The sequence below is a fragment of the Tachyglossus aculeatus genome, chromosome 7, assembly GCF_015852505.1.
Source record: "Tachyglossus aculeatus isolate mTacAcu1 chromosome 7, mTacAcu1.pri, whole genome shotgun sequence".
Lineage (NCBI taxonomy): Eukaryota > Metazoa > Chordata > Mammalia > Monotremata > Tachyglossidae > Tachyglossus > Tachyglossus aculeatus.
This window is the reverse complement of record NC_052072.1, coordinates 13,458,863-13,482,307: the sequence shown is the minus strand read 5'-3', so window position 1 is coordinate 13,482,307 and position 23,445 is coordinate 13,458,863. Positions and strand designations below refer to the sequence as shown.

General features: G+C 48.9%; 1 protein-coding gene across 1 annotated transcript in view; it reads left to right on the top strand.

Moving 5' to 3' along the window:
- Positions 1-1,797: 1,797 nt before the first annotated feature.
- The window catches only part of PKP1 (plakophilin 1), a 72,377-nt gene continuing 50,729 nt past the window's right edge, over positions 1,798-23,445 (top strand). The window contains exons 1-2 of the mRNA XM_038749479.1: positions 1,798-1,999; positions 20,291-20,394. Of these exons, the coding sequence (XP_038605407.1) occupies positions 1,798-1,999; positions 20,291-20,394 (306 nt within the window). The remainder of the gene's footprint in view (positions 2,000-20,290; positions 20,395-23,445) is intronic.

The following is a 23,445-nucleotide window of genomic DNA, read 5'->3' as shown; positions in this document are numbered from 1 at the left end:
TTATTATTATTCTAAGCGCTTGGGAAGTACAAGTTGGGCAAAGCCCTCCCCCTTCTAATAATAATAATAATAATGATGACGGTATTTATTAAGCACTTACCATGTGCCCAGCACTATTCTAAGCGCTGGGGAGACTGTGAGCCCCCTGTTGGGGTGGGACCGTCCCTATATGTTGCCAACTTGTCCTTCCCAAACGCTTAGTCCAGTGCTCTGCACAAGATAAGTGCTCAATCAATACGATTGAATGAATGAATTACCGTCTCGATATGTTGCCAACTTGTACTTTCCACTGTACTAAATACAGTACTCTGCACACAGTAAGCGCTCAGCGTGGCTCAGTGGAAAGAGCCCAGGCTTTGGAGTTGGAGGTGGTGGGTTCGAATCCTAACTCCGCCACATGTCTGCTGTGTGACCTTGGGCAAGTCACTTCACTTCTCTGAGCCTCAGTTCCCTCATCTGTAAAATGGGGATTAAGACTGTGAGCCCCACGTGGGACAACTTGATCACCTTGTAACCCCCCCTCCAGCGCTTAGAACAGTGCTCTATGTGCTTACTATGTGCTCTATGTGCTCTATGTGCTCTGCACATAGTAAGCGCTTAACAAATGCCATTATTATTATTCATTCATTCAATCGTATTTATTCATTCATTCAATCGTATTTATTCATTCATTCAATCATATTTATTCATTCATTCAATCGTATTTATTGAGCGCTTACTGTGTGCAGAGCACTGTACTAAGCGGTTGGGAAGTACAAGTTGGCAACATATAGAGATGGTACCTACTCAACAGTGGGCTCACAGCCTAGAAGGGAGAGACAGAGAACTTACCATCTTACCTCCTTCCCTTCAACACAGCACCTGTATAATATGTATATATGTTTGTACATATTTATTACTCTATTTATTTATTTATTTATTTATTTTACTTGCACATATCTGTTCTATTTATTTTATTTTGTTAGTATGTCTGGTTTTGTTCTCTGTCTCCCCCTTCTAGACTGTGAGCCCGCTGTTGGGTAGGGACCGTCTCTATATGTTGCCAACTTGTACTTCCCAAGCGCTTAGTCCAGTGCTCTGCACACAGTAAGCGCTCAATAAATACGATTGATTGATTGATTGATTATTGAGAGCTTACTGTGGGCAGGGCACTGTACTAAGCGCTTGGGAAGTCCAAGTTGGCAACATATAGAGACGGTCCCTACCCAACAGCGGGCCCACAGTCTAGAAGGGGGAGACAGACAACAAAACAAAACATATTAACAAAATAAAATAAATGAAATTATTATTATTATTATTATTAATCAATACGATGGAATGAATGAAAGGGGCAGGAGAATGGGCGTCTGTTCCCTCTTCCTTGGGGTGCCCTGTGGGGAGAGAGGGCCCGCAAGCCCATCCCTGCCCCTCCCAGGGCCGGTCCAGCGGCGGAGAGCCCACAGGTGGGTAGGGACCGTCTCTATATGTTGCCAACTTGGACTTCCCAAGCGCTTAGTACAGTGCTTCGCACACAGTAAGCGCTCAATAAATATGATTGATTGATTGATGATTGGAGACCGTGCCCCGGAGCGGCCGTGCGGGGAGGCCGGGGGAGTGGCGGGGCGGCCTATACCCCGCCCGTCGAGGGGCGGGTCCGCCCAGTCCCGGGCCAGGCCCGAGCGAGGCAGGAGGCAGGAGAGGCAGGAGGCAAGAGAGACAGGTGGCAGGAGGCAGGAGCAGCCGGCGGACAGCGGGCACGGCAGCAGCCGCTCTCTGGCCTCGGGGGGCAGCTGAGGACTCCCACCGCCTCCCGGCACCATGAACCACTCTCCGCTCAAGACGGCCCTGGCCTACGAATGCTTCCCCGACCAGGACAACTCCACCCTGGCTCTGCCCTCCGACCAGAAGATGAAGACGGGCACCTCGGGGAAGCAGCGGGTCCGGGAGCAGGTGATGATGACCGTCAAGAGGCAGAAGCCCAAGACTTCCCAGGCCTCCACGCTCAGCCACTCCAACCGAGGTACGGCTGAGCCCCGGAGCCCGGGGGGCGAGGGGGCCAAGCGGGCGGGTGTGGGTGTCTCAGGATTCGTTCATTCAATCGTATTTATTGAGCGCTTATATATATAATTGGAATTTGTTAAGCGCTTACTATGTGCAAAGCACTGTTCCAAGCGCTGGGGAGGATACAGGGTGATCAGGTTGTCCCACGTGGGGCTCACAGCCTTAATCCCCATTTTACAGAGGAGGGAACTGAGGCCCAGAGAAGTTAAGTGACTTGCCCAAGATCACACAGCAGACATGTGGTGGAGTCGGGATTCGAACCCATGACCTCTGACTCCAAAGCCCGGGCTCTTTCCACTGAGCCACGCTGCTTACTGTGTGCAGAGTAGTGTACTAAAAGTTGGCAACATATAGAGACGGTCCCTACCCAGCAGTGGGCTCACAGTCTAGAATGTAATCAGGATGGCATCGGTTAAAGCACTCGCTAGGTGCCGAGCACTGTTCTGAGCGCTGGGGTATTCATTCATTCATTCAAACGTATTTATTGAGCGCTTACCGTGTGCAGAGCACTGTACAAGTTGGCGACATATAGAGACGGTCCCTACCCAGCAGTGGGCTCACAGTCTAGAATGTAATCAGGATGGCATCAGTTAAAGCGCTCGCTAGGTGCCGAGCACTGTTCTGAGCGCTGGGGTATTCATTCATTCATTCAATCGTATTTATTGAGCGCTTACCGTGTGCAGAGCACTCTACAAGTCGGCAACATGTAGAGACAGTCCCTATCCAACAGTGGGCTCACAGTCGAGAATGTAATCAGGATGGCATCGGTTAAAGCGCTCGCTAGGTGCCAAGCACTGTTCTGAGTGCTGGGGTATTCATTCATTCATTTATTCAATCGTATTTATTGAGCACTTACTATGTGCAGAGCACTGTATTAAGCGCTTGGGAAGTACAAGTTGGCAACATATAGAGATGGTCCCTACACAACAGTGGGCTCCCAGTCTAGAAGGGGGGTAGAGACAAGGTTAGCTGACTGTCCCACGTGGGGCTCACAGTCTTCATCCCCATTTTACAGAGGAGATCACTGAGGCACAGATAATAATAATAATAATAATAATGGTATTCGATAAGCACTTACTATGTGCCAGGCACTGTTGTAAGCCCTGGGAAGTGAAGCGACTTGCCCAAAGTCACACAGCTGACAGTGTTACTTGCACATATTTACCATTTATTTTGTTAATAATGTGCATATAGCTTTAATTCTATTTGTTCTGACGATTTTGACACCTGTCTACATGTTTTATTGTCTGTTTCCCCCTTCTAGACTGTGAGCCCGTTGTTGGGTAGGGACCGTCTCTATATGTTGCCGATTTGTACTTCCCAAGCGCTTACTACGGTGCTCTGCACACAGTAAGCGCTCAATAAATATGATTGATTGAATGAATGAATGAAAGTGGCGGAGCCAGGATTAGAACCCGCAACCCGTGTGTGTGTGTTTGTGTGTGTGAGAGCAGGGAGGGAAACCCCCTCCCACATCCCAAGGGGCTGTGTGCAGGGCTCGACCTCCCAGCAGAGCCAAAGTGGGGTGGTCCTGGTGACTGGACGCCGATGGTCCTCGGAGCCCTGCTGGGCTGCGCTGGAGGTTCGGACGGAGTCTCTGATCCAGCCGCCGGGTGGTGATGGCGCAGGTGTGGGCACTTGGCCGAGAGGAGGACTGAGCCCCACTTCTCCTCATCTCCCACTCCCTTCCGCATCACCCTGACTTGCTCCCTTTGCTCTTCTCCCAGCTCCCTGCCCCACAGCACTTAGGTATATCTCTGTAATTTTATGTATTTATTTTGATGCCTGTTTACTTGTATTGACACCTTGATTCCTGCTTACTTGTGTCGATGTCTGACTCCTCCCCTCTAGACTGTGAGCTCATTGTGGACAGGGATTGTCTCTCTGTTTCTGTATTGCACATTCCCCAGCGCTTAGTACAGTGCTCTCCACACAATAAGCACTCAGTAAATACGATCGAATGAGAGAAGCGGCACGGACTTGCGGATAGAGAACGGACTGGGAGTCAGAAGGATATGGGTTCTAATCCCGATTCTTCCACTTGTCTGCTGTGCGACCTTGGGCAAGTCAATTCACTTCTCTGTGCCTCAGTTCCCTCACCTGGAAAATGGGGATTAAGACTGTGAGGTCTGTATGGAACAATTATCTTGTATCCACCCCAGTGCTTAGAACGGTGTCTTGGCCCATAGTAAGCGCTTAACAAATACCCGAATTATTATTATTATTGTTATTGTATGGATGAATGAGGTTGGGTCCACAGTCTCAGGGGGCTATGGACGGTGGGCTCCGGGGAGTCTCTCGGGGTCTGGCTGGAGGGGGACAGGCCCAGAAGGGATCCACGGGGATGGTAAGGGGGGCTGTCCGGGGCTGGAGAGGGCTGGGAGGAGTGAGGGGGTCAGTCAGATAACCCGGGGCAGGGGTTCTTCAGGGGGAAGACCCTCCCCTGCCCCTGCCACCTTCCAACCCGGCTTCCCAGGGGCCAGGGGCAGCCCCCTCCTGCGCCCCCCCCAAGCCTTACCCCTGGGGATTCTGTTGGCACTCTGTAGGCTGGAGCATAGCATCTGGAGCCCCCGAACCTCCTGCCCGAAGCCAACCCGGGGAAGGGGGACACAGGGGGCGGTTCGCCCGGTGGTTTGTACCTCCGCCTTTCGGGGCCGACCTCCAAGGCAGGCTGAGCCTTCCCCGGGAGGGGCCGAGCGTGCTGTCTGCCTGGCTGGCCGGAGGCAGACACAGTGGGAAGAAGCCAGGGCAGACAGGCGGTTGATCTTGCGGCTGAGCCGGGCCAGCCAGGGCAGGGAGGGGCGGGTGGGTGGGTCTCGGGGAGCGGAGCCGAACTCGAGATGAAGGGAAGGGATTGAGTTTGGAGAGGTAGACTGAGGCCCCTTCGTGCCTTAACTTCCCAGGGGGACTGGGGTTCAGATGGCGGCCGGCTCAGCTGGGCCCTTCACTGGTTGACACGGCCTTTGAGTCAGCCCTGGGGGTTACTGATGGGGTGGGAAGAGCCGGGAATCCAGGGGCCATAAGGATGGGCGGTGAAGGAGAGACAGTATCTCCCTATGAGAAACAGAGATTCGGTCCCTTTGAGCATCGACGTGGTTCGTGGTCCCTTCCCTCATCTCTTCAGGGGCTCCTAGCTGCCGCTAGGGTTACATTAAATCCCCTACATTAGAGCCTTAAGACCCTCTTTCTACTGCCATAACCCCCCCCCACCCTTCTCCCCTCCATATCCCTCCTCCCTTCCTCCACCCCTAAAGAAACAGCTGTCTTCTCCCACTCCCTCTCCCTGCCTCCAGGTTCTCTTCCTCCCGGACCGTGGTCCAGGCCACACCCCTCTCCCCCTATCCCCTGCTGCCCTTCCCACTCTTCCTCCAGCCCCTCTCTGGACCTCCTTCCTCTTTTGCTCGAGGGTCCGAGCCCCATCCGGCCCTGGACTTCTCAGCCTGCCATGCCGTGTCTCCCTTCCTCTTTCCTACCTCCCCGGCTATAGCCCTGCTAGGGCCTTCATGTCAACCTTGGCTATTAATGGGTACCAAAGGAGGTCTCCCGAGTTATCCCTCCGCCCACCCCAGTAAGGTACACTACCCTTCAGGCACCCCCCTACCCCCACCGGGTGGAGGCAGGGCAGAGGGGAAGGAGAGGAAGGGGGCTTTCCCCCCAACCCTGCCTCTCAGATCCCCCAGAGACATGGTTTGTGAGAAACACACACCACCACCACCAGTGCCAGCCCCAGCCAGAACAGTTGGTCCGGCCCGGACCCTGGAGCTTGTGCATCTGGTTTACCCAGCTTCCTTTCTCACCACAGTTTCCCCACCTCTGTCAGAAACTGTAGCATGCTCACACTCCTGTTCTGGCTACTTGTGCTGTGCCTCTGCTGGTCTTCCTCTCCAACACCTGTATTAACTGGTTGAATCCGACCCTATCCAAGTGAGGAGGGAAGAGCCTCCCTCTCTGATCTGTGATCTGACCTGACCTACTCGGGCCTGCTCAGCTCAGCCCAGCCCAGACACCAGCAGAGTCAGGGTTGGGGGGAACAGTCCTGGCCAGGCCCTGGCCACGCCAGGGTTTGTGACCCCAGCCCACATGGACTGCCAATCAATCAAGGCATTTATTGGTGGGGGGTGGCAATCTCACAGGGAAAGAAAGACTTGGTGAATTGAGCAAGAATAGCACAATAGGAAAAGCAGTGCACCCCCCTGGGGAAGGAGTCCTGTCAGCCTCCCTGTAGGTCTCTGGATTTACAGTTCTCAGGTTTTGGATTCTGCCTGTCCTCTGAGCAGACTGGAACCTGAGCTGACAAGAAGCTTGGCTTACAGTGGGTGGAACCTGGGTCCAAGCTTTTTCTCCTCCCAGACAGGGAGGTCCCTGGGAAACCAAGGAGACTCAGCTTTCATGACAGTCAGTCAAGCTCTTGATGGGCTGGTCTGTCAGGGTCATTTGGGATTCAGGGATCTTTCCCCCTTGTCCTGCTGGAGGAGAGACAGGAACAGAGGGACAGTCCCAGGGAAAATAATTGACTTGCCCAAGGCCACCCACTAGGCAGATGGTAGAACCAGAATTAGAACCCAGGTCCAGGTCTAGTGGAAAGAGCGCAGGACTGGGAGAGAGGACCTGGGTTCTAATTCTGGTTCTACCATCTGCCTGGTGGGTGACCTTGGGCAAGTCAATTATTTTCCCTGGGACTGTCTACCTATATGTAAAATAGGGATTATATACATTTTCTCCCATCCCCTTAGATTGTGAGCCCCAGTGGGATAGAGAGCCCCAGTGTTTAATACAATGCTTGGCTCATAGTAAGGGCTTAACAAATACCACGGTCATTAACTCTTCCTTCACGCTTCCTCTGAAAGATTTTCTCTTCAGTGTCAGCAAAAGAGGATTTAGTCACCCAGGACTGGAAGAAGCCCCACCCTTGAAACCTTGTGCCCAAGGCCCGGTCTGCCAACGATCCCAATCTGGGCAAGAACTGTGTCCAGCAACCCTGCCCACTACCCATCTACATGGTCCTTGGCCCCTGGTTCCTCTGTTGGGGTCGTGGTGAAGTGGGGGAAGGGGTGCTTCTTGGTGCCAAGGGAGGGATTGGGTCAGATGGAGATTACTCCTCACCCCATACCCCACCTCATCCATTCTGGCCTTTCCGCATCTGGGGCCCTCCCTGGGCCTGGGGGCAGTGCTCTAGCCAGCGCCCTCCTCCCCAAGCCTGTCCCAACCTCCTCTCCGCTGGCTGGGCAGCAGGGATCCTCCCTGAGTGCGATCACCACTTCGTGGTTCTTGTATATTTCCTAATCCCTGTCTGTGTTCTCCTCCTGGGGCAGGACTGGGCAGGGAGTGAGGGGGAAAGTGAAGTAGAAGATCTGGAAATTCTTCCTGCCGGGGAGGGCCAGGAGAGGAGGAGGGCCTGGGCCGGGGATGTTAAAACTCTGCTGCATAAGCAGGGAGGGGCAGGCGCAGCTTGGTTTGGGTTTGACTAATATGTCATCTTTGAATCTGGAAGTTTTTCCTAGTGTCTAACCTGAATCCCACTTGCTGCAATTTAAACACACCTTCTTCTCTGCCCTGCCCTCTCTCTAGTTTAGTCGAATGTTCTTTCCCTCCCCTGTAGAGTTAGTTCCTTGGCTGCTCCGGAGTCTTAATACCTTCCAGGGCCCATTCCACCATGCCCCCATCTCATGGCACAGCCAGAATGTCAGGAGCCTCCCCCCAGGCCCCAGCCTGAGACTTTCTCCATCTTTCCTTCCTCAGAAATTGAATGTGCTGTTTCTCCTGGAGAAAATTCTCCAAATTCCTGATGCCAAGCTACCTCTCTTTGGGGACTAGCCTGAGATGTGGGGTGGGGAGGCGAGAAGTTTTGAATTGATTTTCATAGATCTGCATATATGTAGATGTATCTGTGCTCTTTTTCTGAATAGGCTGGAAGACTCTAAAGCTTTTATCTTTTTCTGAAGGCACGGGTGATGGGGCTGGGGGACTTCTGCAGACTTAAGTTAGTCTGGAGGGTAGTTACTGAGACCTGTCTCCTCTAACTCCTTTTGTTCAGTGGTGGAATATGTTGGTCCTTTTCCAAATGAACTCACCTTTTCCCACAGAATAAACGCTAGGAAGTTGTGATTTCAGCCAGAATTTCACTCTGCCTGTTGTGACGCATTAGAAAAATGCAGGGTATTCAGGGTGTTTCTCAGTAAGTACTGTTTCCCTGGATTCCAGTTCTCTTCTAAACCAGCTTGGCTGTGATCAGAGAGTACTTTCCCCCCTGAATTCTGAAAATCAATAGGGTGATTGTTCTGGGCTCATAAAAACTCCCAGGGTGCAGGCTTGAGCTCATCTCTGATGGCAGCATGGAAAGGTGTAGTGGTGTGTAAAAGGACCCATCACCCACAAACATTTCTCTGCCCACACACTCACCTCTCTCTCTCTCTCTCTCTCTCTTTCTCTCTCTCTCTCTCTCTCTCTCTCTCTCTCTCACACACACACACAAACACACACACACACACACACACACACACACACACGACCCATTCATACAACCATCCCACACACCACACACTCTCCCATATCACCCAGCTCACTCACAGTGACCAAACACAGCCATGTGATTTCAAACGAATTTTGGGCCTGCCCCCTCAAACACAGACACTGGGCACACCACCGCACATCAGTCTCCCCACAGACCCCACTCCCTCTATGACACACTCCCAGCTCCCTTCCCTGATGCAGGTCACACACATCAGACACACAATTTCCTTGGGCAACTGTGACACATACACAATCCCACTCCCTTGTGCATTGCTTTTGCACTTGAATCTGCATACTTTATTCACCCTTTCCTCAGTTCCATAGCATTTATGTACATTTCCACAGTTTATTTATTTTTATTTATATCTGTCTCTGCCTCTAGACTCTAAGCTCACTGTGGCAGGGAATGTGTCTACCATCTGTGTTGTACTTTTCCCAAGTGCTTAGTACAGTGCTTCATACCCAGTAAGCACTCAATAAATATGATTGATTGACTTTAGCTGATGGCAGTGATAGTTCTTGAGCCATCAATTAAACAATGGCATCAATTGAACACCTATTTTGTGCTAAGCACTGTACTAAGAGCTTGGGAGAATTCTATAGAGTTAGTATGTCAGCAGGCCCTCTGGGCTTAGTGATCAGAGCCCAATCCCTTTCAGGAGCCCATGCTCTGCTCTCCAAGAACCTGACTTTACAAAGTCCAGTCCCCCTGCCCCCTAGATCCTTTAGCTGCTCTGCTTTGGGGCTCTCATTGTGAAGAACAAAAAAGAAGGGAGAGAGTTAGGAAATGCAAGTCCTGACGGAGCCCTGGAGATGAGTCACTGGGTCTCGAGAGAGGGAAGGGAATGTGGGCTGGATTGGGCCCGTATGTTCAAAGTTTCTGTTGGGTGTGGGATGATGGGCCCTGGAAGGATGGAAGCAAAAACCCAAAGGGTTTGGTGAACTTGGTGGATCTGAGCAAACTGACCAGCCCTTTCTAGGGTTCCAACGACAGTCAAGGTGATGGCGTCAGAGAGCAAATCATGAAGCCACCCAGTCCATCCCCCTGCCTCCCCACCCCTATGCCACCCTACAAGCAGCTGTCTAGTCTTAAAGATCTCCAGAGAAGGAGATTCTCTAACCTCCCTGGTCACAGTTGCCTGCAAGTCTAGATGGTAGATTGTAAGCTCCTTGTGGGCAGAGTACTGTGTTTTGCTTCTGTTGTATTTCCTCAAGCACTTGTCAATCAATCAATAATATCTATTGAGCACCTTCTGTGTGTAGAGCACTGTACTAAGCACTTGGGAGAGTCCAAAAGAGTTAGTAGGCACAATTACTGCCCACAAGGAGCTTACAGTCTAGCGGGGGGAAGACAGACAGGCTCAAAATAGCGTGTCGCACACAATGAATACCTGCACTATTAGAGGGGTGTCCTAGGCCTAATCTTAATTGTGAGAAGCAGCAAGACCTACTGGATAGAGCATGGGCCTGGAGTAAGGAGGACCTGGATTCTGATGCCGGCTCCACCACTCTCCTGCTGTGTGACTTTGGGCAAGTCACTTCACGTTTCTGTGCCTGTTACCTCATCTGTAAAATGGGGATTAAGACTGTGAGCCCCACATAGAACATGGACTGTGTCCAAGCTGATTAATTGGGATCTATCCAAGCACTTAGTACAGTGCCCGGCACATAGTAAGAACTTATAACTAATGCCATTAAAAAAAAGAGAAAAAAAGCTGTTTCTTGTGTCCTAGCCTCAGTAGGCAGAGCAAAAGCCTATCAGGGCTGCCAGCTGCCCTGATAGTTTCATAGACCACCAGTAAAAACAAGCTCAAATTAAATCCTATAAAATTGACTATTATTATGGTACTTCTAAAGTGCTTCCTTAACACTATTCTAAACACTGGGGTAGATACAAGTTAGGTTGGACACAGTCCCTGTCCACAGGGGGATCACAGCCTAAGTAGGAGAGGGAACAGGTATTGAATACCCATTTTACAGATGAAGAAACTGAGGCTCAGAGAAGTCAAGTGACTTGCCCCGGATCACCCAGCAGGGAAGTAGCAGAGCCTGGTTTAGAATGCAGGTCTTCTGACTCCCATCCCCGTGCTCTTTCCGCTATTCAGATGTCCGGTAATATGGGTGGCCACGCGGGATAGCAGCAAGAGGAATTCTGAGCGCATCATTTTCAGCCCCACAGGTGCCTGGGTGTGGAGCGTGTCGTGAGCCTGGCCCACTGACCCCAGACCTTCCCCTCCACTGCCAAGAGTGCCTGCTCTCCACCACTTTGGTCCTAAAATCATGTGAGAGAGAAGGTTTGAAAGCCATTCATCTCTATACCTGCTGTTTGTAAGAATGGCTCTCAGCAGAGGGGAGCCCCATGGCACCCCAGACCTCTGACAGGGTGGGGAGGTCTGGAGGACACTTCCGTGGAGGTGAGGATCTTGGGTTGCCATTTCCAGCTTGCAGAGAATCGAGCTTAGAGAAAGTCCAGGGAGGGTCGGGGTGGAGGCCACCTGACTCCTTTCTTGTCTAACCATTTTATTTTCCCTTGAGATGAGCACCGAGAAGCTCAAACCGCCTCCCCACCACTACCTAATGAGTTTTTTCTAGCAAGCAGAAGTGCCAAAATTTCTTTTTTTAGCTCTAGGGTAGACTGTAAATTGAATATCGTATATTTTCCCCTTAAAAGGGTGAAAATGAGAGAGGTTTGCAGTGCACAGGGCTCAAGAGATCGTGTGATTTTAATAAAAAATTCCCCAAAGGGCTGCAGCTTTCAGAAGACTGTCTTCTATCAATCAATCAGTGGTATTTCTTGAGCATGTACTGTTTGCAGAGCACTGAATTAAGTGCTTGGGAGAGTACAATACAAAAGAGTTGGTGGACACTTACCCCACTTGTAGATGGGAATGTAGGCTAATCTGACTGTTGATTGCCTTGGCTTTTCAAATTTCTCTTCGGGAGAATTTGTAGGTCCCCAGTTGTGGCTGAATGAGGTGGGCATTTGGTCCAGAAAAGATCCAGGTAAATCCAGACTCTGAGAAGACCTTTTGAGTAGTTAGAAACCCCTTTTTGTAAAAGATGCTCAGCTCAGATATTCAGTGGTATTTATTGATCACTTACCCTGGGCAAAGCACTGTATTAAGGGCTTAGGAGAGTATAATGAAGTTAGTAGACCTGATTGGGAAGCAGTGTAGCCTAGTGGAATGAGCATAGGCCTGGGAGTTAGAGGACCTGGGTTCTAATCCCGACCACCATGTGTTTGCTGTGTGCTGTGTAAGGCAAGTCACTCAACTTCTCTGTACCTAAATTACCCCATCTGTAAAATGGGGATTAAATCCTCCTCCCGTCTACCTAGATTGTGAGCCCTATGTGGGACAGGTACTATGTCTAACCTCATTAACATTTTCTCCAGTGTTTAGAGCAGTGCTTGGCACATCATAAGCACTTTACAAGTACAATTAAAAAACAAAAAAGATTGAACAGGGGGCGATGGGCACTAAAACACATTACAAGTAGGGTGAAGCAGCAGAGTTTAAAGATCTGTATGCATTTTTAACAAGTAAACTCTATGGGTACACTACCAGAACGATTGCAGAAGGAAGTGGGGTGTTCTGGGAGAGATGGCTTCGCTATGGATTGAAGACGACTCGACTGCATAAGACAAGACAACACAGGGGCTTTGGTGCAGGAGGAGGGGCCGCATGGAGTCAGACTGGAGGCTTTTTTCTGTTTGAATCTGCCATCTGAGCATGTAAATAGGGATTCCCCCACTCCACTATCAATCAATGAATGGTATTTTTTAGCACTTGGGAGAGTACAGATCAACAGTGTTGGCACACATGTTCTCTGCCTACAATGAGGTTAAGGTCTAGGACTGGAGTTAAAGGTCACCTTGGCCTAATTCATTCATTCATTCAATTGTATTTATTGAGCACTTACCGTGTGCAGAGCACTGTACTAAGTGCTTGGGAAGTAAAAGTTGGCAACATATAGAGATGGTCCCTACCCAACAAAGGGCTCACAGTCTAAACACATAGGTTTACTAGGAAGAAATAGAGATGATAAGACTTCACCCAGTTACTCAAAGTGATAAAAAAAAACTATAAATATCATCACTTGGATATGTAACCTTTACTCACCCCACCCTCAACCCCACAGCCCTAATGAACATATCTGTAATTGATTTTGTCTGTTTCCTCCTCTAGACTGCAAGCTCCTTGTGGACAGGGAATGCATCTCCCAACTCTGTTACACTGTACTCATTCAATCATTCATTCAATAAATTCAGTGTAACAGAGTTGAGAGACACATTCCCTGCCCATTCAGTCGTATTCATTGAGTGCTTACTGTGTGCAGAGTCAACACTGCTGGACTTGCCTCTGCCCTGCTGAACAGTGTCAGTCCTTTAATAAGTCTCTCTATTAAGAGAAGCAGCGTGGCCTAGTGGATAGAGCATGGGTCTGGGACTCAGAAAGATCTGGGTTCTAGGTCCACCTCTGCCACTTGCCTGCTGTGCAACCTTAGGTATGACATTTCTCTGTAACCTCAGTTTCCTTATCTGTAAAATGGGGATTCAATACTGCCTACTTAAATTGGGAACCCCAGGTCAGACTATCCACCCCAGCATTTAGTACATTGCTTGACACAGGTTAAGCACTTAACATTATCATTATTATCATCATTATTATTATTATTATCATTATTATTCCCAGGCCCCAATCCCAAGGCTGGACATCTCTCCACCAGCATGGTTGAGGAATAGGTACTCCAAATTATCTACTCTGAGAGAGATTTTTGGTTCCAGTCCAAATTCTCTAGAAAAAACACTAAGAGCTGGAGTAAACGCAGTCATTATATCATGTGGGGCTCACAGACTGAGGGAAGAAGAACAGGTATCTTATCTCCATTTTACAGATGAATATTCCATCAATATTGACTCTTACTTGGTGCAGACCATTGTCCCAGATGCTTAGGAAAATATAGTAGAGAAGTAGAGTGACCTAATGGAAAGAGGCCCTGGGAGTCAGGCAATCTGAGTTGTAATACTGGCTCCACCACTTGCCTGCTATGTGACTTTCGGTGAGTCATTTAACAGTTCTGTACCTCAGTTTCCTCATTTTTTAAATGGGGATTAAATGCCTGTTCTGCTTTCTCCTTAGACTGTGAGCCCCATGTGGGATAGAGACATTGTCTGATCTGATTCTGTCCCTCTATAAGCTCATTGTGGACAGGTAATGTGTCTGTTATATTGTTATAGCGTACTCTCCCAAGCACTTAGTTCAGTGCTCTGCACACAGTAATGCTCAGTAAGTATGTTTGTTTGATTGATTGATTAGAAACAGAGTACTGGACTGGGGTAGAAGTGCCCTCAGTCAATTGGCACTGCTACCCAGTGATTGGCACATAATAAAGGTTTAACAGGTATCAGAATTATAATTATTGAGTAAATGACTTGCCCCTGACTTCAAGGAGTTTACAAATTACCCTAGAGTTGACTGTCATGTTGGAGCTGCCCAAAGGGATTGTTACCCAATGCCACCAAGTTTAGAAAGACTTTGGTTTTACTTGGTTATGGGGATGGTGTCTTGGGTGGCACTGCCCACACTCTGTCCCACGTGTAGGTCTGGTGAGGGATAGAGGTCTAGTTTGTAGTTGGGAGCAGGTTTTAGGGGTGTCTTCTGGGACACCAGATGTCAGCTCTGTGGGCCAGCAAAGACTCCACTGTGTGTGGAATGATATAGGTATAGTCCTTGCAGGCAAAGGTTTAAGGGTCCTTCTCCACTGGAGATGGCAAGTTGGCTTGTAGGGTCGACTCCTTGTTGGTCAGTCCTGGGGAAGTCTGGTGGCAGGGAGCTGAGCTATGGGGAAGGAGAAGGAGAGCGATGGAGCGGGATGAGCACTAAGGGGAGGGGAGAAGAAGTGATGGAGTGGCTGGGCCCTGAGGGGAGGGGAGAGTAAGCTATCCACTGAAAGCAGCAATGGAGGAGCTGAACACTCGGGGAGAGGATGAAGAGTGATAGAGGGGGGTGAGCCCTGAGAGGAGGGGAAAGGGAGTGATGGGGGGTGCTGAGCTCCTCATCTCTCCTCTCCTCCATCAGCACAGTCCCAATCGGGACCCTCTGGGAGATGAGGAGGGGAGGGGAGGCGGCCCCTGCTAGTGCCACAGAGACAGGGAGGTAAGATCATGTTCCCCGAGGTCTCAGGACCCCATTTCTTTCCCATGATCCTGTTAGAGCAGGTGGGCAGATGGGCTGGGAGGGGACAGGCCTTCTGAGTGACCTTAGGCACTTATTCTCTCTGTACTTTCTGAAATGAAGGTAACCCTCCCCCTTAGATGGTGCGCTTCACGTAGGCCTGAGACCATGTCTGATGTCATTACCATGTACCTACCTCAACCCTTAGCACAGTGCCTGGCACATAGTACTGTCTTCTCCTCTGGACTGTAACCTCCCTGTGGGCAAGGAATTTGTCTACCAGTTCTGTTGTAATGTACTCTCCCAAACATTCAATACAATGCTCTGCACACAGTAAATGCTCAAATAACACTGACTGATTGATAATAAGCACTTAAATAGCATCATTAAGGAAGGGTGACTCCTTTATCCTCAAGCACATTCTCTAATTGGACAAGGCTACCGCCTCTCTTTCCCAGTCTTTTCTAAAACAAGCTCACCCTGATCCGGCTCCAAATCTGAGGTTGGCGAGATGCCATCAAACTCCCCAGAGAAGGGATAAGCGTAGGAATGGATGGGGAACCTAAGATGTGAAGTGACTGTTTAAAGCAGAGGGGAAGTAAAAACCCAGGTGAGACTTTCAGCTCAACCCATCTCCCCAGGACATCCAGCAATGAGCTGCCTTTGGACCTCTCTACCACCCTCTGGGCCTCCCCACTGCCTGTTCTCCTGGAGGAGGGAGGAGGAAGGGAATGTGGTGACTTCATGAAATTCTAATCCTGCTTTCTATGATTCAAACCCTTTGCCAATAATGATACTGTGCCCTTCTTTAGAGCCCTTCATTTATGGCTCTCCAAGCACTCGGCAAACAGCAATTAATTCTCCCAGAGTTCTTTGAGGTGGGTCGGAGCATTGTCCCCAGCTCAACCGGATAGAAAAGCCAGAGGTCACTAACTTGGGGTGGAGCTAAGTTTGGAAGCCATGACTCCTGGCTCCCAGTCCTTAGCTCAGTCAGGTCAAAGTTGATATTCCAGATGTCATCCCAGTGGAAATTTCTAGACCCCAGGTCTATTATTCCATAATAATTATGGTATTTGTTGAGTGCAGTGTTCCTTCATTTATATTATGTCTATTGTTCTTTGTTGATGGTGATGGTATTTGTTAAGTGCTTACTATGTGCACAGCACTGTCCTAAGCACTGGGGGGGATAAAAAGTGATCAGGTTGTCCCACGTGGGGCTCACAGTCTTATCCCCCATTTTACACATGAGGTAACTGAGGCACAGAGAAGTTAAGTGACTTGCCCAAAGTCACACAGCTGACAAGTGGCAGAGCCAGGATTAGAACCCATGACCTCTGGCTCCCAAGCCCATGCACTTTCCACTGAGCCGCGCTGCTTCTCTGTTCAATAGTGGATAGAGCACAGACCTGGGAGTCAGAAGGACCTAGGTTCTAACCCTGCCTCCTGGGTGACCTTGCTCAAGTCAGTTAACTTCTCTGTGCCTCAGTTCCCTCATCTGTAAAGTAGAGATTAAGACTATGAGTCCCATGTGGGACAGGGAATGTATCCAAACCAATTAGCTTGTATCTACCCCAGCTCTTAGAACAGTGCCTGGTACATAGTAAGCACTTAACAAATATCACGTTATTATTATTAGAGAAGCAGTGTGGCTCAGTGGAAATAACATGGGCTTTGGAGTCAGAGGTCATGAGTTCAAATCCTGGCTCCGCCAATTGTCAACTATGTGACTTTGGGAAAGTCACTTAACTTCTCTGTGCCTCAGTTATCTCATCTGTAAAATGGGGATGAAGACTGTGAGGCCCCCCATGGGACAACCTGATCACCTTGTAACTTCCCCAGAGCTTAGAACAGTGTTTTGCACATAGTAAGCGCTTAATAAATGTCATTATTATTATTATTATTATTATATTATTATTATTATTTGGTGCCATTATATATTCAGTCCCTACTCACACCCCTGCCACTAGCCTTCCCGCTTACCCATGATGGCCAGGGACTGACCATGTCTTGTTTGGTCTTTTTTGAACACTTTTTCCCCAGTGCTTAGTACAGTGCTGTATACATGCTGAGTGATCAAGAAATACCTGTGCGGGATTGAAGGGAGAGGACCCAGGCCCTGCCTGAGCTGGCCTCCATCAACACTGTGTCTACCCTCAGAGTCAAGTGGGAGGTTTTACCATGAAGCTTTGACCGGCTCTATGGCTCCCACGTCCAGCAGACAGGAAAACTGAGCTAGTCCACAGGTCCGATCCCTGATCAGTGAATGAGTCAGAAGTAGAAGTGAATAGCAAGTCCCAGGGTTCCCTGCTGGGCGTGCCAGACATTGGCTGAAGCAGCCCCCACCCTACCTCCTTCCCCTCCCCACAGCACTTGTATATATATTTGTACAGATTTATTACTCTATTTATTTTACTTGTACATATTTTCTATTGTATTTATTTTGTTAATATGTGCATATAGCTTTAATTCTATTTGTTCTGACAATTTTGACACCTGTCTCCATGTTTTGTTTTGTTGTCTGTCTTCCCTTTCTAGACTGTGAACCCGTTGTTGGGTAGGGACCGTCTCTATATGTTTCCAACTTGTACTTCCCAAGCGCTTAGTACAGTGCTCTGCACACAGTAAGCACTCAATAAATACGATTGAATGAATGAATGAAAGAGGAGGGGCCTCTGCTGTTGAGTGGGTGCAGCCCAGAGGCCCTTGTCCTGCATCAGCTGCTCTGTGGGAGGACCTGTGCTGTCCCCGGAGAGCCCCGGACTCCTACTGGGAGATCTGGGAGTGCAGGTCTTGTGATCTAGCGGGGTGGTATGGAGGGAATTGGTTGGTCTGTCTGGAGAGGAGCGGTCCCAGGCTCAGCTCCCGGACCAGAGGGACTCCAGTTGTCACCTAGGACTCCTGAATGGGGTCTCCTTGGGGTTACCATGGGTGTTACAATTGTCACACCTGTGCAGTCAAAGCCATCTCCTCATGTTCTGCTCCATCATTGGATAGTTTCATTGGAGGCCATCAGAATTCCTCTTTCTCCTCTCTACCAGCTTAGAGCCAGCTGGTTCTCACCTTTTTTATCCCTTTACCATGTCCCTCTCTGGAGGTAAGCAGCAGCTTTGGCAGATCTATGTAAGCACTTAATGCAGTGGCCCAAACACAATCTATATCCCATGAATTGACCTGTTTCCAGTTCTGTCTCCTGCGACTTCCCAAGCCTCCAGGGTCTTCAAGCTAGGACTAGTTGGATTGGAAGTAGAGGGAGGCAGTGAGGCCAAAGGAACTGGAGATAAGAGGGAAACAAGTAAGATGAGGCATTGAGCCTAGGGAAAGGTAGATAAGAGGGAAGCAAGTAGGATGAGGTAAGAGAGGGAGGATCAAACCTCCCTCAGTGGGTCTTGAGGCCACAAAGGGAAGCTGTGGGGTGGGTGGAGGAGTCTATAGGCCTATTATACAGAAAGGGAGACTGAGATCCCAGTGGATTGGGTTCATCTGGACAAGCTGGAGGAGTATTTGCAAAAGTTATGGATCCTCTATTCCTCAAACTCCAGCAATCTCTCTCTCTCTCACTTTTTTTGATGGTATTAAGCACTTTCTATGGGCTGTGACTGTGCTAAATGCTAGGGTAGATACAAGCTAATCAGATTGGACACAGTTAATGTCCCACATTGGGATCACAGTCTTAATCCCCATTTTACAGGTGAGGTAACTGAGGCACAATGAAGTGAAGTGACTTACCCACGGTCACGAAGCAGACAATTGGCAGAGCAGGGATTAGAACCCAGGTCATCTGACTCCCAGACGCAGCAGCATTACGCCATGCTGCTTCCACTCTGCTCTCCTTCTCCCCCTTCCCTCTCAAAGTTGCTCTTACCTCCAGATGTACCTGGTTTAAAATTTCCCTGCAGAGGGATATTAAGTATTTACCCAGAAGGTTCCATTCCCTGAAAAAGACTCTTCTTTTGAACAGCCTGCTGAGGCTACAGGAGGACAGAATGAATTTGGCCTTTACCTTGTACTGTCCCTTACTCATTGGCCACTGACCAGCTGGGAAGGGATCAATCTGTCAATCAAATTTGAGCCCTTAACGTGTGCAGAAAACTGTACTAAGCGCTCAGGAGAGTACAGTAAAACAGAGCTGGTAGACAAGCTCCCTGCCCACAGAGTTTACAGCCTGGAGGAAGGGATCTGATTCTGAAGCAACTCATCCTGTTGGAAAGAGGGTTTGAACTCTTCAGCCTGGAAAGATGAAAGCTTAGAAGCAGAGTGGCCTAATAGAAAGATCATGGGCCTGAGAGTCAGAGGACGAGTTTCTAATCCTGGTTCTGCCACTTGTTTGTTGTGTGACTTGGAGCAAGTCACTTAATTTCTTTGGGCCTCAGTTACCTCATCTGAAAGTGGGGATTAAGACTGTGAGTCTAATGTGGGACATGGAATACGTCCAACCTGATTATCTGGTATCTACCCCAGTGCTTAGTAAAGTGCTTGGCACATAGTAAGTGCTTAAATACCATTACAAAATGGCCAAAGGGGGCCATGCTTGATGCTTAGGTGGGCAGGGCAAATGTTGAGCAACACAGCTATTCCCCAAATCTCAGGCCACCAGGACCCTGAAGGTTATGAGGTCAAAGGAAATACAAGGAAAGACCTTCTTAAAGCTATTGTCTTTTACTCCTTTGTGTGAACCCCACAAAATAACAGGGGAAGTAGTGTGGCCTAGTAGAAAGATCATGCTCCTGGAAGTCAGAGAACCTGGGTTCTAATTCTGGCTCTGCCACTTGTCTGCTGTGTGTCCTTGGGCAAGTCATTTAACTTCTCTGCATCTCCATTCCCTCATCTATAATATGGGGATTAAGTCTGTGAGCCCTGTGTGAGACAAGGGCTGCATCTAACCTGATTAGCTTGTATCTACTCCAGTGTAGATACAACAGTTAGGAGCCTAACAGATACCATTTGAAAAAAAACAAAACAAAACAGGGGTTCAAGAAATGCTGCTCCTGGTGATATGGAATTAGTTACCACAGGAAGTTGTGGCTTGGATCAATTCTTGGATGAGTCCATAATAGGTTGTTAGAGGGGAATGTGAGGGATGCAGAGGGAACAGTTGAAAGACTTGAGTATGGTTAAGTAGATGTGTTGATGATAGGGTCACAGTGGGTGATTTAGAGAGAAAGTTAGGGATGCTTGATGGTGCAGTCCTAACTGTGGGGATGAGTGTAAAGAATCACCAATCACCTTGATTCTCCAAGCATCCTTTCGTGCCATCTAGGGGAAAGAGCATTGGGATGGTGACTGTAAGCTCATTGTGGGCAGGGACTACATCGCCAAACTATGTTGCATTGTAGTTTCCCAAGCACTTAGTATCGTGCTCTGCACACAGTAAGCTCTCAATAAATACGATTGATTGGTGAAAGAACTGGCCTGAACCCATTGGAATTGCTTAAGTTCCAAGAACCCCTCTCCAATCCAAGGTAACTCAGTTATATTTACTCAGATCATTCAGGAAGTCCCTGGTGGATCAGCGAGGAGATGGGGGCATGATTAACCCTGCCATAATCTTGTCCTTTTGCTTTCAGGTTCCATGTATGATGGATTGGCTGACAACTACAACTATGGGACCACTAACCGGAGCAGCTATTACTCCAAATTCCAGGCTGGGAATGGTGCCTGGGGGTATCCGGTAAGGAACTTACTTGTTCTATGGAGGGAAGGGTAAAAAGAGGACTCTGTGGTTCATTCCAACCTGGGCTCTGGGGAGCAAGGGGAGAGGAGAAAAATGTGCACACAAGCCTCCACTTTCCAAGTCAAAGGTCAAGGTACCCAGGGGCCAGGCCTACAATGAATGGGACCTTTTGGTTGATCTTCATTTCCTAGTCCAGCCCAATGGTTTCCCTTATCTCTGGGCTGGATTTATGACACTAAGCCACCAGAAGACCAGTGAACTGGCACAGGAAGTGCTTATTACAGTGCTCTGCACACAGTAAGTGCTCAATCAATACGATTGAATGAATGAATGTAGCCCTGACCCCAGAAAGGGACTTCTGCATATATGGCTCTTTAACAGATTGATCTGGGCAATGACTTGTCTAGGATGAGGCTGGCTCACTTGGATTCTGATTCCAGTGACCAGTGAGGGCCACACCTAGCTCTGACCAGCTCTCAGAAATTCTCCTGCATCTGAGCAAGTAAGGAGTCCCTTGGACCCGGTTAGGAGGTAGCCAGCATGGTTGACAGAATCCATCAATCACAGCATTTATTGAGCAACTACTGTGTGCAGAGCACTGCATAAAGCTCTTGAAAGAGTGCAATAGAGATAGAAGATGAGATTCCTGCCCTTAAGGAGCTTACCGTCTAGCTGAACAGAGGAAAAGGAGCTTCCATACCTCAACCCTCACCCCAATTCCAGCTCGCAATTCTCATCGAATTTCTTGGGAAGAATTTTAGAGTCAGTTTGGAAGGTAATAATAATAATTATGGTATTTGTTAAGTGCTTACTGTGTACCAGGCACCATACTAAATGCTGGGGGGATATAGGCAAATCAGGTTGGACACCGTCCCTGTCCCACATGGGGCTCACAGTCTCAATCCCCATTTTACAGATGAGGGAACTGAGGCACAGTGAAGTGAAGTGACTTGTAAAGGTCACACTGCAGACAAGTGGCAGAGCCAGGATTAGGTCCCTTGGCTTCTCAGGGAGGGGAAACCTCCATGTTCCTGGGAAAATCCAGGCCCGACATCTCTCTTGGAGAACATATTTTTTAATGGTTGAAACCAAAGGAGAAAACTCTAGCTTTCACCCACTCTTCCTTGAGGCTTAGCTGGCAATATGTATTTGGATTGTACATGGAGTGGGAGTGGGGGCTTTCCAATTGTTGTCCTGAGACCTGTCTCCAGTTGATCTGAAGCCAGTTGACTGTTGGCTGCCATTGAGTGGCAGGGTTTGGGAAGGAGAGAGGCTGGCTGATGGTGGGCCATCTTCCCCAGGGTTTTGGCTTGACTTTTTCCCCATTCCGGTCAAAGTCCAGTAAGGCTCAGAGAGGAGGTTTCCTTTATGTTGGGGACGTGGTGGACCTGGGACTGGACTGAACTGTGGATTTGTTTCTTCTGACTTTCTGATTTGGTTCTGAGGGATACGATATGCAGTGAGCAAACTTGGGTGAATCTCCAGGGTTGGTTTACAGAGTGCCCAGCTGCTTAACATCTCCAAGGGGTCATAGAGGAAAAAAAAACTCCCTTATAGCAGGGTTGTTAAGATGCTGGGATGGAAGGGAAGAAAGCTTCCTAGCCATCTGGGATGGTTTAGATGGATGTCATCTAAAGGCTGGGAGTTGGATGAGATGACCTCTTGGGATGTTGGGGTTTCCTCCTGGCCCATTAAGTCTAGACAGACAGCATCTATCTGAGAATAAGGTGGCCGAAGGGGTGAAGCAGCATGGCCTAGTAGAAAGAGCATAAACCTGGGATTCAGAGGGTTTGTGGTATCTTGGGAAAGTCACTTCACTCTTTGGGATTCCAGTTTCCTCATCTGTAAGATGGGATTTAAAAAATCTGTTCTCCCTCCCCATTGGACCCCATGAGGGACAAGGACTGTTTCGGATCTGATTATCTTGTATCTAGCACAGTGCTTGGCTCATAGTAAGACTTTATTATTATTATTATTATTATTATTATTATTATTATTATTATTATTATTATTACTGGCTCTGTGGAATCCCTGATGTCTCAGAAATAAGATTCTTGAAGAACAGTCAACCCCTATATTGTCCCACTACAACCTTTGAGACAGGAAGGGGAAATAAAGGGGTGACATTGCTGATGCTCCCTGGAAGGGATTCAGTTCCATCATAGTACCTTTCCTCAGTCCGGCTCAATACCCCATGCCTTCTCAGGAACACCTACCAAGTGCGGGGCACCATGCTAAGTGCTTGGGAGATAGAATGGAAGCCCAAGGTCCACTCCCTGCCCACAAGGAGCTTTCCCTTTAACTGGAAAATACATTTGTACAGGTGGTATCTCACTGGGCCAGATCCCAGAAAGGCTGAGGGGGGCAAGCAGTGCCTGATGCTAGAGAAGCAGCATGGCTCAGTGGAAAGAGCATGGACTTGGGAGTCAGAGGTTATGGTTCAAATCCCAGCTCCCCACTTGTCAGCTGTGTGACTTTGGGCAAGTCACTTCACTTCTCTGGGCCTCAGTTACCTCATCTGTAAAATGGGGATTAAGACTGTGAGCCCCCTGTGGGACAACCTGATTACTTCATAACCACCCCCAGTGCTTAGAACAGTGCTTTGCACATAGTAAGTGCTCAATAAATGCCATTATTATTATTATTATTATTAGTTTACACTGTCCACACCCAGCAGTGCCCCATGGTCCCAGTCCAAAAATCCCTGCTGTTTCCTGTGGGTGTCTGCTGCTGGACATTTGGGCAAAAGCTCCTTGCCTGGCCCCCCCGAACTCAGCCCCCCGAACCCAGCCCACCCACTCCTTCCTAGCCCTCTGGCTGTGATGCAGGCCAGGCCACCTGCTCAGACAAGTTGCTCTCTGCTCGGTTCAGGAGAGGGTATGGGAAAGAGGCGGGGCAGATGGTGCCCGGGGAAGGGAGGAGGCTGCCGAGGGAAGGAGGGGGAGGAAATGGAATAATTGAGAGCAGGGCCAGACATATAATCAGGGGGAGAAAACAAGGTCCGGTCTCAGAGGGGAGGTGAATCGGGGAGCAGGTAATAGAGGCTTG